The following is a 15,250-nucleotide window of genomic DNA, read 5'->3' as shown; positions in this document are numbered from 1 at the left end:
TTAGGTGTTGCGTTGTCACGCGCGTGATGCATCGTAATTTTAAAGGACCACGCCACCGGGAAATAAGCCCACCCGAATATATCCGGCGAGAAGGAACGATGCCCCGTACGAAAGCGATTTGTTTTCTATTTCCAGACCGCTCTCCGGGCCCGTGGTGATTTGTGATCGCGTATGAATATATCCCGACTCGTTTCGAGGGATATTGGCATCGAAGGAGACGCGCGTGTGTATATATTCGGTCGTGCGTGTTATGGATCGTTCCACGCCTATGAATGTTGAAAGCGGTCTCTCTCCGTATTGCTGGGCCTTGAATACGGTTGAGGTTATGGCGTGTATACCGACCGGGCCGAACGAGACAACCGCAAGGTTTGCCAGGAAGTTTGCTAAATTCAAGAGAGAGCCCTCATGAATTTCCATGCCAAACGTCGGAGGGAAGAGGTCACTCGAGAGCACGAGAGCTGCTTACGAGCCTGGCCTGTTGTAAGATTCTCTCCACGAGTGGTCCACTTGATTTTTTTTTTTTTTTTTTTTTTGAGAATGTCAACAGCAACAGGCTATCTTTATCGTCGTCGGGAAAATATCAAAGCTTGTCATCTTTTGAAATATTTATTCGTTATAAGCTCGTATATGAAATTTTTGTCTACAAATTAATGTTACATTAATAGTTAATTTTACGATCCCATCATTCCAGATATTTAAAAAAATTTGATGCATTACTGGTTTTCAAACTACGAAAACGAAGCTAAAATTTCTAGCAATCGTGATCATTGTATAATCATTCCTACCGGGAGTTTGGCTAAAGTAAATATTGTATCGTGGCGAACACGAGAAATCATCGAATAGATTCAACCCAACGAAGATTATGAGATTAACGTCTGATAAAAGGGGGTCAAAAGTTAAAGAGCCACTTGTGGACTCGACGGTGGTATCTATTTAGTTGGCCCATAAGGTTCCCTTTATAAGGGAAGGCCGCCGGCACCCTAAAACTCCTCCTCTGTTTCTCCGGTGATATCTCTCCATCTCTCTCCGGCCCATCGTTCCACCCGTCTATCCGTCCATTTCTGTTTCACGGGGAGAAGCAGTCGGGGCCTCCCCTTCTAGCTTGGGAATTATCGCTTGACGACCCATCAAGTAAACCCTCTGCCGACTCATTCGAACCTCTTAATGAAATTCTCACCCCTGACTGACTGGCTGGCTTGGCTGGATGGCTAGCTGGCAGACGCTTGGGACGATCCTAGAGTGCTTCGAGAGAGAGGGAGAGAAGCTCGAGTGGCGGAAGAGCGAGGGAGGAAGACAGAGGAAAAAGGATACGGCCTTCCCTATTTTCCCTTCTCGATGTGTTTCTCCGCTGCCTCGAGGGGGAACTAAAATCTCTCGCGCCTCAAAGTGGTTGAAGGCTTCGCTCCCTTTTTTTCACAGCATCCCTTACAGCTTAACCGTATAAGGGTCCAAGGGAGACTCCCGATACATAACACTCCCTCTTTCGATATATATATATATATATATACATCGACCGACTCCTCGCTCGTAGATCTCACTTTCACACCAGGGATTATAAACCATTAATTCTGACATCGCGTCCAGGCCAAAATAACGAGAGGAGGGGCGCGAGCCTTAATGCGATACCGTTGACCGTACTGAATTTTCTATCAGTTGCGTCGCCTTCCCCCACTCTTTCCATCCTCTCTCCCCACTCCGGCCTGTACGTTACACCACAAGAGGAGAGGGGGAGCGAGTTTTACGAGCTATTAAGTTCACTTTTATTCGATATATACCTACTTATACACTCGCGCTTGGGTATATATATATATATATATACATTTGTACCGGTTACCACCGTGACCATTAACGTCACTTTCACAGTTTTTGCTCCCGATAAATATTTCTAGATCCAATTTTTCTTTTTCCCCTAACTCGAACATACTTTCCGGACAAATTAATTTGCACTTTTTTTTCTAATTTAGAAAGAAATAAAAATTGCTTTACACAAATATCAACGATATTCTCGTGTATTTATGGGTGTATCGTATCGTGATAGTTTATTAGGGATAATGAGGGAACCGTTTTTCCCCTGTCATTACTCGAGATGATAGACCACGATCGGCAATTTACTAAATTGACGCCGCCTCGGTCTGTTTGCAGAGCCGATGAGGCACGTGAAAGCGGAGCACTTGCAGCACGACAAGGACCTGGACGAGGAGGACGACCTCGATCTCGAGGAGGATCCCCGCCGGGGCGAGCATCCGTTTCACCACGCGATGCAGCACCACCACCACCACCACCAAGCGTATCCCGGCGAGGACCATCTGAAGGACGAGGGTATCGTGAAAACCGACTGCAGCGCGGCAGGCGTGCCGATACCCGCGACCAAGCCGAAAATCTGGTCGCTGGCCGACACGGCCGCGTGCAAGACGCCCCCGCCCCCCACCCACCCTCATCATCAACAGTACCATCACCTTCATCACCAGCAACACTACGGCCAGCAGCAGCACCACATGGCCACCAACCAAGGCCACCACCACCACCACCACCACCACCACCACCACTCCCAGCAACCTTGGCTCGGCTCCGGGGGCGGGGGCGGCGCCGGGGGCGGGGGTAACCTGAGCTCGTTCGCGCTTCCGTCCTCGGCGTCGATGAGCCCGTCTGCAGCCGCGACAGCGCCTTACTCGAGCGCCGCCACGAGGTACGGCGGTTTCCTCTCGTCCTCGTCCGGCGGCCAACTCCACTACAACCCGAACTCGTCGTCCGGCTCGAGTTCCTCTGCGTCCTCCTCGGCGGCTGCGGGGTTTCCCGAGGTTGGTACGGACACCCCACCCCAGACACCGCCCAACATGAAGGTGGCTACACCGAATGGAGTGATCCAGGCACCACCGGGCGGTTACTGCACTGGTGGCAACGGGAACGCGACGAGCAACGGTAATCCAAATCCGTACGGGCAGAGCCATCCGGCGGCCGCCGGCTATCTGTCGACCAGTTCCGGCTCGGCGAGCAGCGGTTCCTCGTTCAGCTCGAGGCTGCAGGCGTCCCCGCACAAGGACTTCTCGCCTGCCGGCCAGAACTCTATCCTCCAACAGCACCAGACCACTGCCAGCCTACCGCCCACGGAGGCCACCACCGCGTTCAAACCGTTCTATAAGGGGTAGGTAGGTTCCTAGAGGGGGGGAGTTGTTCTTGAAGGCGTGGAAGATTGATGATGATAGGTGTTAGAGGAGAAGAGATAATTTGGAAAATCGAAATTATGTCTGTTTCAGCTCGCAGTCCATGGGTAGCGGATTCGTGTCGCCTGTCTAAGGAACTCGCTGGATCGATTCTGGATCACCGCGTCGCGTTCCTCCAGGTGAGTGGGGGGGTTGTGTTCCGTTCGGGAGAAGAATTCGTTTGTGCGCAATTTTGCGATGTTGAATAAATTCGTAAATATGATAAGATAAGAGTATATAAAAGTACGGCTTTTTAATTCTACTTAGAATTTTGTGTTGAAATTTTAAAAATATTGCAAAATTGCACGCAATATTATTTAAGAATTCATATATTCTCGAAACCGGTCACGAGCCACCGTTTTACCGATAATTATATAGAAAATGACAGTTGAAACGAAAAAACAGAGAGAGAAAGAGAGAGCGAGAACTCACAAACATTTCAAGAAATTTATGACACATTATTTTCCACGCGAAATTCTCGGAGCATATAACGAGTAAATACTAAAAAACGCGACGTCCGAAGTTTTTTTCTCATTTAACGAACCAGATCTTCCATCTTTCTCTAACCTACTACATACATACATATACACACTTTCCCCGTCGCTTCAGGCTAACGTCTCCGCTCGTCCAAAATATACATGTCTCTTCGAGCGAACGAAATATCACGGATGAATCACTATCTCGCGTTAAAAGAGAGACATTCCCTATCGTCCGCCGCTCGACGATAAATCATAAGCACACGAAATAACGCTAATCGTGTGGCGCGTGTACGAGGAGGTGCGATCGTAATTTATAACACGCATAGAGGGAATCTGTCGGGCAGAGAGTAACACGATAATCGGTTTGCAAATCGTTGGATTGGCGTGTTGTTGTTGTCTACGATCGACGAAAGCTTTTCGTGGTTGCTGCACGGTTGGTGGAAAATCGATAAGAAATTAATATTGGACGCGTCGATTGGTCGTTAGGGGTCGCCTCTCTCTCTCTCTCTCTCTCTCGTTGAAATAATAATGGGCCTGTGTGGACCGATGAGCCGGGAAGCGGAGAAAGAAAACGGGAGAGGAGAGAGGAGAGGCTATCGCCACCTCCTTGACAGTGACAAATGGACGGAGATTTCAATCAGTGAATGGAATCACCACTGGACTAGCCGCGTCTCTCTCGCGCCAACGCGTATGACCATGCTCTTCCAAGTCTCTGCTGTTTCTCGACTCGTGTGCGCGAGCGTTAGTGTATACAGTGGAACACATCTCAACCTGTCGCGCTCGCTGACTGAACGACCGACCACAGTCCACTTGCGCGTACTATATTCTCTCACGAGTAGCGCTCGAATTAACTAGTATGGAATAAGACGCGCGCGTTTCGTAGGAGGTTATTAGCGATGGTCGTTGATCGATGGAATTTTCGGTTTGATAATAAATGAAACGTGTAAAGTTTTTTTTTTTTCGGATCAATTATTGAAAATTCCAATATTTAAAAAGTAGTAGCGTGTGATATATGATTTTAATTAAAATTGTCTCGCAGAGGGTGATAAGGTTATCGCGGAGATTGATGGTTTACGGATTGAATTGTTCGATCAAGGGTCATCGACTATCGAAATTTAAAATTCGAAAATGTATAAAGTATCCGTACATATATATATATAGGAAAATTAATTAAAATAGTTTCGTGGAAGAAGATAAGATTATCACGGCGGTTGATTGATTTATATTGAATTTTTGATTTAAGCAAGTGATAAGATTTCAATTTTCTTGATTTAATTGATTCTAGATCTAGAAATTTTTTACTATTAAAAACTCGTTTGTGCAGTAAATTTAATAAGTGAGAGATATCGTATAAATGATTTAAATACAATTTTCGTAACGAACAGTTCGTTATTAAACGAATGAAATTTAACAAAATTAGAGATTGCGATGACACACCATTAGGTTTCAGAAATAATTAAATCTGCCAAATTTGAAATAAATAAACGAAAGCGTGGTGGTGTGCAGTGGCTCCTTTCAAAACCAGTTCCTTTCGAAACGATTAAAATCACTTATCTCTCCCCGTCTCTCCCCGTGATTCATCACTTTCCTCGCCCGATGACGCGCACGGGGAAAACGTCGTCGTAGATAAATAAGGAAACGCGTAAATTAGGCAGATATATCTATCTTCCCCGGCCATATCTCTTTCAACGTGCCGCTAATAGAAAAGTAAGTTGGCCACGATATCGCGCGATATCAATGGCTTTGACCATTTCACAAAGGGAGGAGGTTCACGAGATTCCTTTAACAACAACAACAACAACATCCTTTTCTATTTCCTGCCTCTCTCGAAGGCATATCGCCCCCTCCTCCTCCTCCTCCTCTCTCCCCCCCTCTTCCAAGGTTATCCGATTCGTAGCCGTGGCATAAACACGTGGTTGTTTGGTGGCGGCCAGTTATTTCAAAAAGAAAAATTTGAAAATCAAAAGATTCATCCGATTTCATTCGTTGCCGAGATCATGACATCATCACTGTTGTGACACTAACCGTGAATATTTTTCCATTTAAAATATCCGTTATTTCCACGCATAATTTTTAAATTAATTTACAAAATAATTTTACAATAGTAAAACTCTCGACTCGTAATATGTAATATCATCCCCGCGTTTATTATGCCCGCCAGTTGGATAGAGATTCAACTTTAAGAAACCTAACTTTAACCGACTCCTTCTTCTTCGTCCACACTCGCTCGCTCGCTCGCTCCCTTGGCCGAGAGCGCGCAACAACGAAGTGAAAGAAGGTGTCGAGCGGGAGGTAGGGAGGAGGAGGAGGAGGAGGAGGGGGAGAGGGGAGGGGAGGGAGAGACGACACCTTGGAAGACAACGCGAAAGAGAGAGAGAGAGGGGCGCCACGTTGGAAAGGGAACCGGGTGTTAGCCGGTACTCTTATCGCGTGGCGATCTGATCCTAATTTATAGCCGCGTCCCAAATAAACTAGTTTTCGCTGTCGTCACCTCTCGGACCTCACCTCCCCCTCCCTCCCTCCCTCGAGTTCCATGCATGTGGACCGGGAGGGGTCCTTCGGGGCCCCGTGGCTTCTCTCCTCTCGTCGACCCTTCCTGCTCCCTTCACATCTCTACAAGGAGGCCCCCAGGTATACGTATAAGCTCCTCTCCCCTTGTCGCACCTACCTGCCAGGCACCTTTTCTCTCTCTCTCTCTCTCTCTCTATTTCTTCCTTTTTTCGCCTCCGCTCTCCTCTTTTCTTTCGAGAAGTGGTGGAGGAAACCAAACACAGAGAGAATCCTTCGACACCCTATAATTGTCAATTAGTTTGGGGATATTTAATTGCCATTAGGCTACTCCTGGAGCCGTAAAAAAATTCGAGTCTTTGTTCTTTGTCTCGAGTTTGTTATCGTGTTTATCGATGGAAGATAAATCGAGTTTTCTATTTTCTTTTCTTTTTTTTTTTTTTTTTTTCCCTTTATTCTGAAAAATCAGTCAGTCAACTTTTAACGAATTATCAACGATATTTCGTGTTTCATCGAGTTTCATATCGAATCGATTTCTTTAATGAAATAAAAACTTTGAACGAGAAGAAATGAGATAGAGGAAACGGTTATCGATTCGGTACGTGTCTTTCTTACCAGCAAAGATCTCCAAAAAATAATCGATATTCACTGGAAACGGTAAAAGCGATATTTAGAAATTTCGTCGGTAGATAGCAGCAGCAGTCGAGAAATCGGCGGATGCACTTGTTGATTCGACCGTGTTCAACTCGGATTAAAATTCGCGACCACCAAAGATTCCTCGACGCTGGATAACCGATCTTTTTAACGGCCAGATTCCAAGAGAATTCGGCTGCCCAGCCGATAAATCCTTCGTGTTCGATCCTCGCGAGAAACTGCACCCGCCACTTCGAGGTTTCTTCTGCCCCTCCCCCCCCCCCTCTTCGTATCGGTGGCGAGAGGCGCGCGCGCGCGTGTGTGCGTGCGTGCACGTGTAAGCGTGTGCGCGTTTCTCGAATTCTTGAAAGGCGTTACACACCACGTTTCAGTGTTCCACGAGGCGAGACACCGCGTAAGAGACCGCGTCCTTCTTTGTCCTCGACCCCTATTTTTGCGCAGAATCCCGGGTTTGTTACATCGCGAGAAGTCGTGAGAAGACGAAACGCGGGGTACGCTTCGAGCAGCGGAAGGTTTTGGCCTATGCCTGCTACCTGGGTAACCGGAGAACCTGCTGAAACTGCCCCGAATCCGCTCGTTTCTTCCTCTTGTTGCATTCGTCTCTCGCTCTCCTTGTGAATTCGTGAACCCGCTTCTGGAAACGAGTTATTATTGAACCGGGTTATTATTGCACGAATATATCGCGAGTTCTCGTTGTTGTTATTAATCGGATAATAATGTCGATGATAACAGTGAGGTTTTTTAAGTTTCTCCGCAGCTAGAATCGTTGAATTTTTGACGCAACTTGCTGAAATAAATAAAATAAAAAATACTTACTTGTGTATTTTTAATTCCAAGCAATTACAAGAGGTCGTAAGAAGAAGAAACGTGTGCATTAATAATTTATAATACTCTGTAATTTAATTTTTTTTTTTTTTTTCATTTTTTTTTCCCCCCTCCGCATAATATTTCGAATAGTTATCAGTTTTAATTTATGTATGTAACAATCGTGCGAACTTCAATAAAAAGCAAAAATATATAAATTATGTAAAAATGAAAATTTGAATTTTTCAACTTGTTTCGAACGATGTATAATTATTAATTACGATTCAAAGATTTACGACTCAAGCAAACCGTTCGTTGAATTTTCCGCTCTCATAAAGCGGTACATCGTATCCGAAGTACACCACACACACACGCACACAGCATATCTAAGACTTTATCCGAACGTGAAAACCGCCTAACGCTGTTTTTCCTCGTCGGCTTATCGGCATATAATTTTTAATTACGTCGCTACACCACCGCCAATTAATCACGCTCAATCTCCCCGGAAAATGGAACCCGCCACCGTTAATACACTCGCCGATGCGGTCGAGTGTTGGTAATTATACAATTAAACAACGACTGAACAACGTCATTTTGGCTCGAGACCGTATTTATCAATCTTTGTAACGGCATGATCTCGCGGAAAACACGTTGACGTCGCGTCCGGTAATTTCGACGAGTATTCGACGAGAGTTAGACGAGAATCAATTTTATAATCATCGTTATTTCACGCTCGTTCCCGCCAAGGTATGCGCAAAGGGAACATGAAACCAGATAAGGTAACAATATGGTAATTAAATCCTGCTTTTCCCTATCGAATTTGCTGCCTTTTCCTTCCCAAAAGCGTGTACAGTTCGAATTTCGCGCGTTATCGTCGTCCTAGATCGCTCCCATCTAGTTACTTGTTTCGTGGTTGGCGCACGTGTCGATTCCACCAGATATCTTAACCTTCCCTATTCGCGTGAAATTATTATGTCGCGGAGAATGGAGATGATCGTCGCGATTACGTGTAAATTACCGTCACACCAGAGAAACCTTCTCCTCTGTCTCTTCCGAGAGATCTTAATCCGGCTTATCCAAGGATCTTGCTCCGCTATTGGACATATGAAAGGAGAGAGAGAGAGAGAGAGAGAAAGAGAATGGTTGGAAATGGAAAAACTTGCGACCGATTCGTGTCACGTTCTTTGTCCGTGAATCTTTTGAAATTAGATAGAGAAATGATGATGAGGATTTTAAAATAAGTATACATTTGTAAAATTTTGTTAATATTATTAACAAAGGTGTTATAGGAAGAAAGAAAATTGAACGTAATAGAACAATTTATTCGTTATATCCGTTGAGCTATTCTCGCGAATATACGTTCGGCTTTCATCGACAAGGTTCGGGCGAATTCGTTTTCGGATCCACTGAAGCGTGATAATTTCACACCGAAAGAATACATCGTAAACTTTTTTTAAATGCCTGACTTCTCTCAATTCGTCTTCTATTAACCGTCCTTACACAAAAATAACGTAAAGATCGAATTTCGTTTTTCCAGCTGTACGTTTATAACGAATAAATATTACGATCCAAATTATATCGAACTTAATATTATTTTAATCAGAAAAATTTCAAAAATCTCATGGATGTTTTTTATTTATTTAAAAAGAATCAAAAATATAGAAATTTTACCATTGTAATATTATTATCGTATCGTATTTTTTTTTTCGAGCTCTGGTCGAACTATATATCAAAAGTATAACTGCAAATCATCCTTCCCAAAGTTTTTGTACTTATAAAACATAATTTACATGCACATTTAAATTTGCATTTCTCTCGGGCTTCGATCGTACTCGTAAACGATCGAAGGAGAAAAAAAAAAAATGTCTCATTTACCATCGACGATGCACGACCTGACTAAATTAATTCCTTCTGGCTGAATTAATTCCCTCTCGGCCGAACGATCTTCCTTTTCGTTGTACCTTCTCTCTCTCTCTCTCTCTACATTTCACTTTTTATTCAGTTCGATTATTCAATGAAAATCGAGGCGATTTATAACTTGGACAAGAAGACATAGGAGAAACGATGCGAAAATAAGCTTGCTGATGGAATTGAGAGGAACGCGAATCGCGCGTAAAACCGTATGGAATATATCACGGCCGTTAGAGGAGCGTTATGTATGCCAGCATCGTGGTGGATCGACGTTTTACACGGCATGCGACTATCGATACGCGATTACCGTGTCTCACCTAGGGAACAAGTCCGTGTACGCGCGCTGCCACGATCACCGCGGCCGATAGACCGCCTCCGCCTAGCGGCGGAGATTCTGTGCACACTCTGGATGTGGAATGCTGCTGTTTCTCGGCCGTGGATAGGGGAAAAATGAAGTGGTACAATCTTAAACGGTCAGGGATGGAAGGGTTCGATCGGTATTATGTACACATGATCAATAACATAGGGATTTTTATGCTAGATTCGTTTCATTCCTCAAATCATACGTATGTATTCAAATTTTGCATAAATATCCGTAATTTAACGATCGGTATTTTAACGAGGCTGACAAGATTGCGAGGATTTTCTCATGTGAATACAAGATGTGTAAAATAAATCTTAGTCTATAGATTGTAATAAAGTTGTTAAAATTGCTTATCTATTAAATAATTAATTACAATTTAAAAATTTCTTCGCGTTATATTCTCGAAAATACAAAGTAGGTTGCATCTCAGCGGCCTTCGGGATCAAAAATTTTAAATTTATTAACGCGCGATAAAAAACGCAGGACATAAATTAATCGATCAAGAAATATATTCGCTTAAGCTCGATTAAAATTAATAAGCGTCGGGGAAAACAATTAAGCGACGAATGAATCTACATCAGCGCGGTAATTTTTGCCGGAAGCTGTGAATCCCGATTAAACGAAACTCTATGTAGCCCATTTGTTCGATGTTTCAACGGTGTGACAGTTGCCGACGAATATTTCAAAACGCCACGGGCTATCCGTCGGTATGGCCGCACCTCTCTTTATTTCCTCTCCGTTCCGTTCCAAACTCGAAATGACGCGAAACCGGATGACAAATGCTGCGCAATTACGCGACAAGTCGTTTCGAGGAGATCCACGTTCGAACGCGGTTTCTCGCGTGCAACCAACTTTCATGATACTTTTTACACGGGGGAGTCTCCCTTGTCCGTCCATCACGCTCGTTGTGTGCGCGATTCTCTTGAAATGCTATGCTCGAAAGACTGAGAAAGATCGTACGGCGGAGAAAAAATAATTGCAAGATGATTAAAGCTCCGTATACTGGGCTACGTTTTTTGGTGAAACGATACTAGTTGTATGGAGAAATTACAACGAGTTTCGCGAAAATATACTTGTGGTATATTTGTCAAAAAATTATCTATTGAAAGATAGATCGCAAGTAAGCGCAAAATGCTATTACTGCTTTTCATTTTCCCTAACAATATATAATTTAGATTCATTTTTAACGAGATCGAGGATTAAGAAACGAATGTATATTTCAAATAATCTAAAAATATTATTATTAATATTAATCTACAAATAGATAGAACTCTTGTCAAACGTTCCACTTTACTTTCAACATATATTCAAAACCAACTTACTCCACCTCTTCTTGTTTCGCTTTGTTCGTCCAATAAAGACACGTCGTTCCTTCGCTCAAAGAGATCCGTCGGGGCGCATGTATTTTTCATTTATATATGAAATTCATCGGACACGATGTAGAGAGTCTCCAACTTCGATCCATTTATTCAAACGTTCAGAGAATATTCATGAACACGGTCGAATAGTTGCAAGAAGACTACACAAACCATCATTGTCCGCGCACGAAAATTCGCCTTTCAACGGTCGCTTCGTTTCTAAAAAAGAACGGAATTTCATTGGTTAGACCGAATCGATAGCAGTGCCTCCTCCCGTCAAAAAAGCGGAACCATCATTTGTGCTATCGTATTCTCCGTAATTGCGAAGCTTTTAATACAAGTCCCTCTAGCGGAACGCGAGAAACCTGTTTATCCGTACCACGCACATTATCTTCGACACGAAAAGCGACGTTACGAAACAACGTGTTTGCAGTTAATCGCGTCTACCCGGTTTCTCAGACGTATCTTCCATTTTCTCGAACGTTAATAATTAGAATTGAATTGATCGCTGTTCGATCTTTTAGGTTTTTTCTTCGTAAGTAGCGAGGAGTTGACGCGCTGCATAACTTAACCTAACTATTGGACAATGTAGGAAAAAGTGTGTTAATGAGATGAATTCGGTGAAGAGGGTGCTTCGTTATTTATTTGTCGTAAATTCATAACGATTCGAGAGCGACCGTGAGAATCTAGCCACCAGGTAAACGAAATTCGATCCTTATTTTATCTTTATGAGTAATTAAAATATAGATTGTAGAGAATGATAACCGGCGAAAAACAAAGAGGGACAGAGCAGTTTTAGAGAACTATTCGAAGAAGCTGATGATCATTTATTTATGAAATTCACTATTAAATAAGCATAAATCTTTTATAATTATATACACAGATATAGATTACAAATATATATGATCGAAGAGATTATCCTCTCTACGAATGTATCAACATTACGTATAATTGCAAAGGTTTCGTGAATCTCGAGCTACAATTATAATGATCGAATACCGGTGATTTTCGGCATTTGGGCACGATCGGAATCCGTTTGGATGCTGTCGTCACGTATGCAAATTCATTCGAAGAATTCTTACGTAACGAGATAGAAGTTGAATTATTGCGCTTTTCGAGACAATCCTCGATTAATTAATTTTTTTTACGCAGTGAGCCAAATATTTATTGTTTTACTGATCCGATATCGATCTAGCTAACATTAGAGACCAAAAGAGTCATAAATTTTATTTTTCAAACTCGATAAACATATAACGCAAACAAAACACGTATTTCCAAATACCGGTCAGAAATTGATACCAAAAATTCTCATCCTCCGAACGAACATTCTTCGAACACCTGTTGCTTTCCAATTAAAAAAAGAAAAAAAAGAAAAAAAGCAGATCTTCACCATTAACCAGAATCTTTCAGAACGAAAACACCTATCGCACTTTCTGTGAACCCATAAATCGAATATATTTTCCACCATCAAGAGACGCCGGGAGGTCGCCTGTAATCCCGTTAATCACGGGATGGCCATTGGTACACGATAACCATGCTGCCACGCACTGGAACTGGTTGTACGGAGGAACGTTGTGACGAACCACGTTAGCGACGTTCCATTTGCAACAGCGTGTTGTGCAAACCGAGAAGAAAGAGGCAAGTTGTTGGTTTATCGGTTCTCTCGGCGATTGGCGTTGTGTGCATGTTGAGAGCCAGCACCACTTGTCTCTACCAGGTGAGACGGAGGGGTAATCGCGTATCGATAGGCGGCCACGACGTATATTGGCCCGATCCACCGCAACGTCGACGTGTATTGCGGAACGCTAATAGTTAACTATGATCTTACAAGTCGTTTACATACAGACCATCTGGCCGCGGTTGCGAAAAGCCGTGGAGTAAGCCTTCTGGTGGAAACGTTAACGTACGATCGTCAAAGGTTGAGGTTATGTTGATGTTTTTTTTTTTTTTTGTTTTGTAGATGTATCTACTTGTGAAGAGTTATTCAATGTTACGGATATAGTGCGGTATATTTTGTTTTTCATTTATTTTGCTCGTCGATGAATCATTGGGTATGAAAGTTGTGTTGCTAGATTGAATTTCTTTCTTCTTCGAGAGTTGAGGTTATGTTGGTGTACACTCTCTTTTTTTCTTGTATCTACTTGTGGACAATTGTCTACTGTAATGGATAGTGTGTGGTAATTTTATTTATTGACTGACAAAGGAGAAGATTCTTTTAGAAGATTTCTTCTTTTTTTCTTATTTTCTATTATTTATTCAAAGGAAGGTAAAAGTTACCAGATCGAATCTCTTCCTCGAGATTGATGTTGCTTTTTTTTTCTTTTAAAATTAAAAGTATATACTTTTTTCGATTGCTTCATTTATTACTTACTTTATCACTCTAAGTACTTAAAAAGATGAAATTACTCTTCGATAATATTACTAATATTAAATAATTCTGCGAGAGTGCACTGAACTATTGGAAAATCCATGGGGAGGAAGTAACGATAGCCACATACCCCGGTAATAGTTCGGTTAAGAGTGTACAAACGATATTTTCGCAAGTCTTATGCCGATAGACCGGTTAACCTGGCCATAAACGGCCACCGCCTAATTGCGAGAGTCGCGATTGTCGTTGCTATCGACCTAATCGTTCCGGAAACGATTTTAGAGACCCTAATCGTGCGATGGACAGACACCATTTTATTTGAGCGGCGAAAACTGATGCGTTGTCGTATCGAAATAGCGCGTGTGAAATTGAAATTTTTCCTAAAAAAAAAAAAAAAAAAAATAAACTTGAAATTTCACATTTCATATATATATATATATATATATATATATTCACTGCAACCGCAAAATTAAAAATGCTAAAAAAAAAAAAAAAAAAAAAAGTCTGTCTGACACTGTTCTTGTCTTTCTGTTGCAGGATCGAAAAAAAGGGCGCAAGGAGTGTAAATAAATACGTCCTCTCCCCGCAGAGGGATTCTTTAGGATTTGCGATTTCTGCGCCAGAAGGAGAGAGGCACTAACTAGGGGGAAAAAAAAGAAAAGAAAAGAAAAGAAAGAATTAAGCGAGGGTGCAAAAAAGAATATACTCTAAAAGAAATGGAAGTTCGTCCTTGAGAAACATAAATCGTGACGCGAGGGCACGAGAAGACGAATGGGGAATGCGCGCGCGCGCGCGCCACAGTCGGCTCAGAGGAGATTTAGGAATTAAGGGAATTACGTCGAAGTGCCTGCTTACGCACGAGTACGTAGGAAGGAAGGAAGGAAGGAAGGAAGAAGATTCGACCGCGAGAGGAAGATAGATAGATAGATAGATAGATAGATGTTTGAGGAGGAGACGTGCGCTGAATCGTGTTTTCGTGGCGTTGCGCGGAGGAGAGAAGAGTTTTTAGGCGAGAATCGCCTATAATTTTCGAAGAGATCGTCCACGTTTAACCCTCGCCGTTTCGCCGTATCCTTAAATCCGAGGGTTTCACCTTAGTCAACCACCAATTCTTCGATTCCCTGTAAATAACGAGATCACTTGCGACATCTCGCGGATGATTCGAGACCTAAAAGAGAGATCGGTAAGAAACCGTAACCGTAGGTCGTTTTGTACATATATATAAATTGTGGATGGGAGGGGAGGGGGAGGGGGATCGGGGGGGGGAGGGGGGACGAGAGTTTATGCAGAATTATTTTCTCGTTCGTTCCATCTGTATCTGTTCAGTCCCGCGGATCTTGCCGATATCCGAGCAGCCAAGACCCGCAAATCATACGGGCAACGTGCAAAATAACAGCCATTTTCAGCTCCAATCGCGAACAGAGCGTGTCCTGATGGCGATCGTGGATGACCGTTCCATTACAGTATTTATTCGTTATAAGGGTAAGAATTCTTTTTTGAAACGAGTTAATTTTTTTTTTTTTTTTCTTTTCACCGCACCAATAGTCGTAAATTCCTTTAAATATTTAGGTTTTCAATTCCTCCTTTTTCTTTTATTAGCCTAT

The 15,250-nt window shown here is 42.8% G+C and overlaps 1 protein-coding gene across 1 annotated transcript in view; it reads left to right on the top strand.

Moving 5' to 3' along the window:
* Window positions 1–14,879, top strand: part of LOC100865421 (homeobox protein araucan) — a 54,974-nt gene extending 40,095 nt beyond the window's left edge. The window contains exons 5-7 of the mRNA XM_086915107.1: window positions 2,143–3,142; window positions 3,255–3,340; window positions 14,184–14,879. Coding sequence (XP_086771233.1) covers window positions 2,143–3,142; window positions 3,255–3,294 — 1,040 coding nt within the window. The 3' untranslated portion in view covers window positions 3,295–3,340; window positions 14,184–14,879. The remainder of the gene's footprint in view (window positions 1–2,142; window positions 3,143–3,254; window positions 3,341–14,183) is intronic.
* The last annotated feature ends 371 nt before the right edge of the window (window positions 14,880–15,250 follow it).

The sequence above is a fragment of the Apis florea genome, unplaced genomic scaffold (genome assembly GCF_048593485.1).
Source record: "Apis florea isolate Af1SG1 unplaced genomic scaffold, ASM4859348v1 contig_1914_pilon, whole genome shotgun sequence".
NCBI classification, from domain to species: Eukaryota; Metazoa; Arthropoda; class Insecta; order Hymenoptera; family Apidae; genus Apis; species Apis florea.
This window is presented reverse-complemented; position numbering and strand designations above follow the sequence as displayed.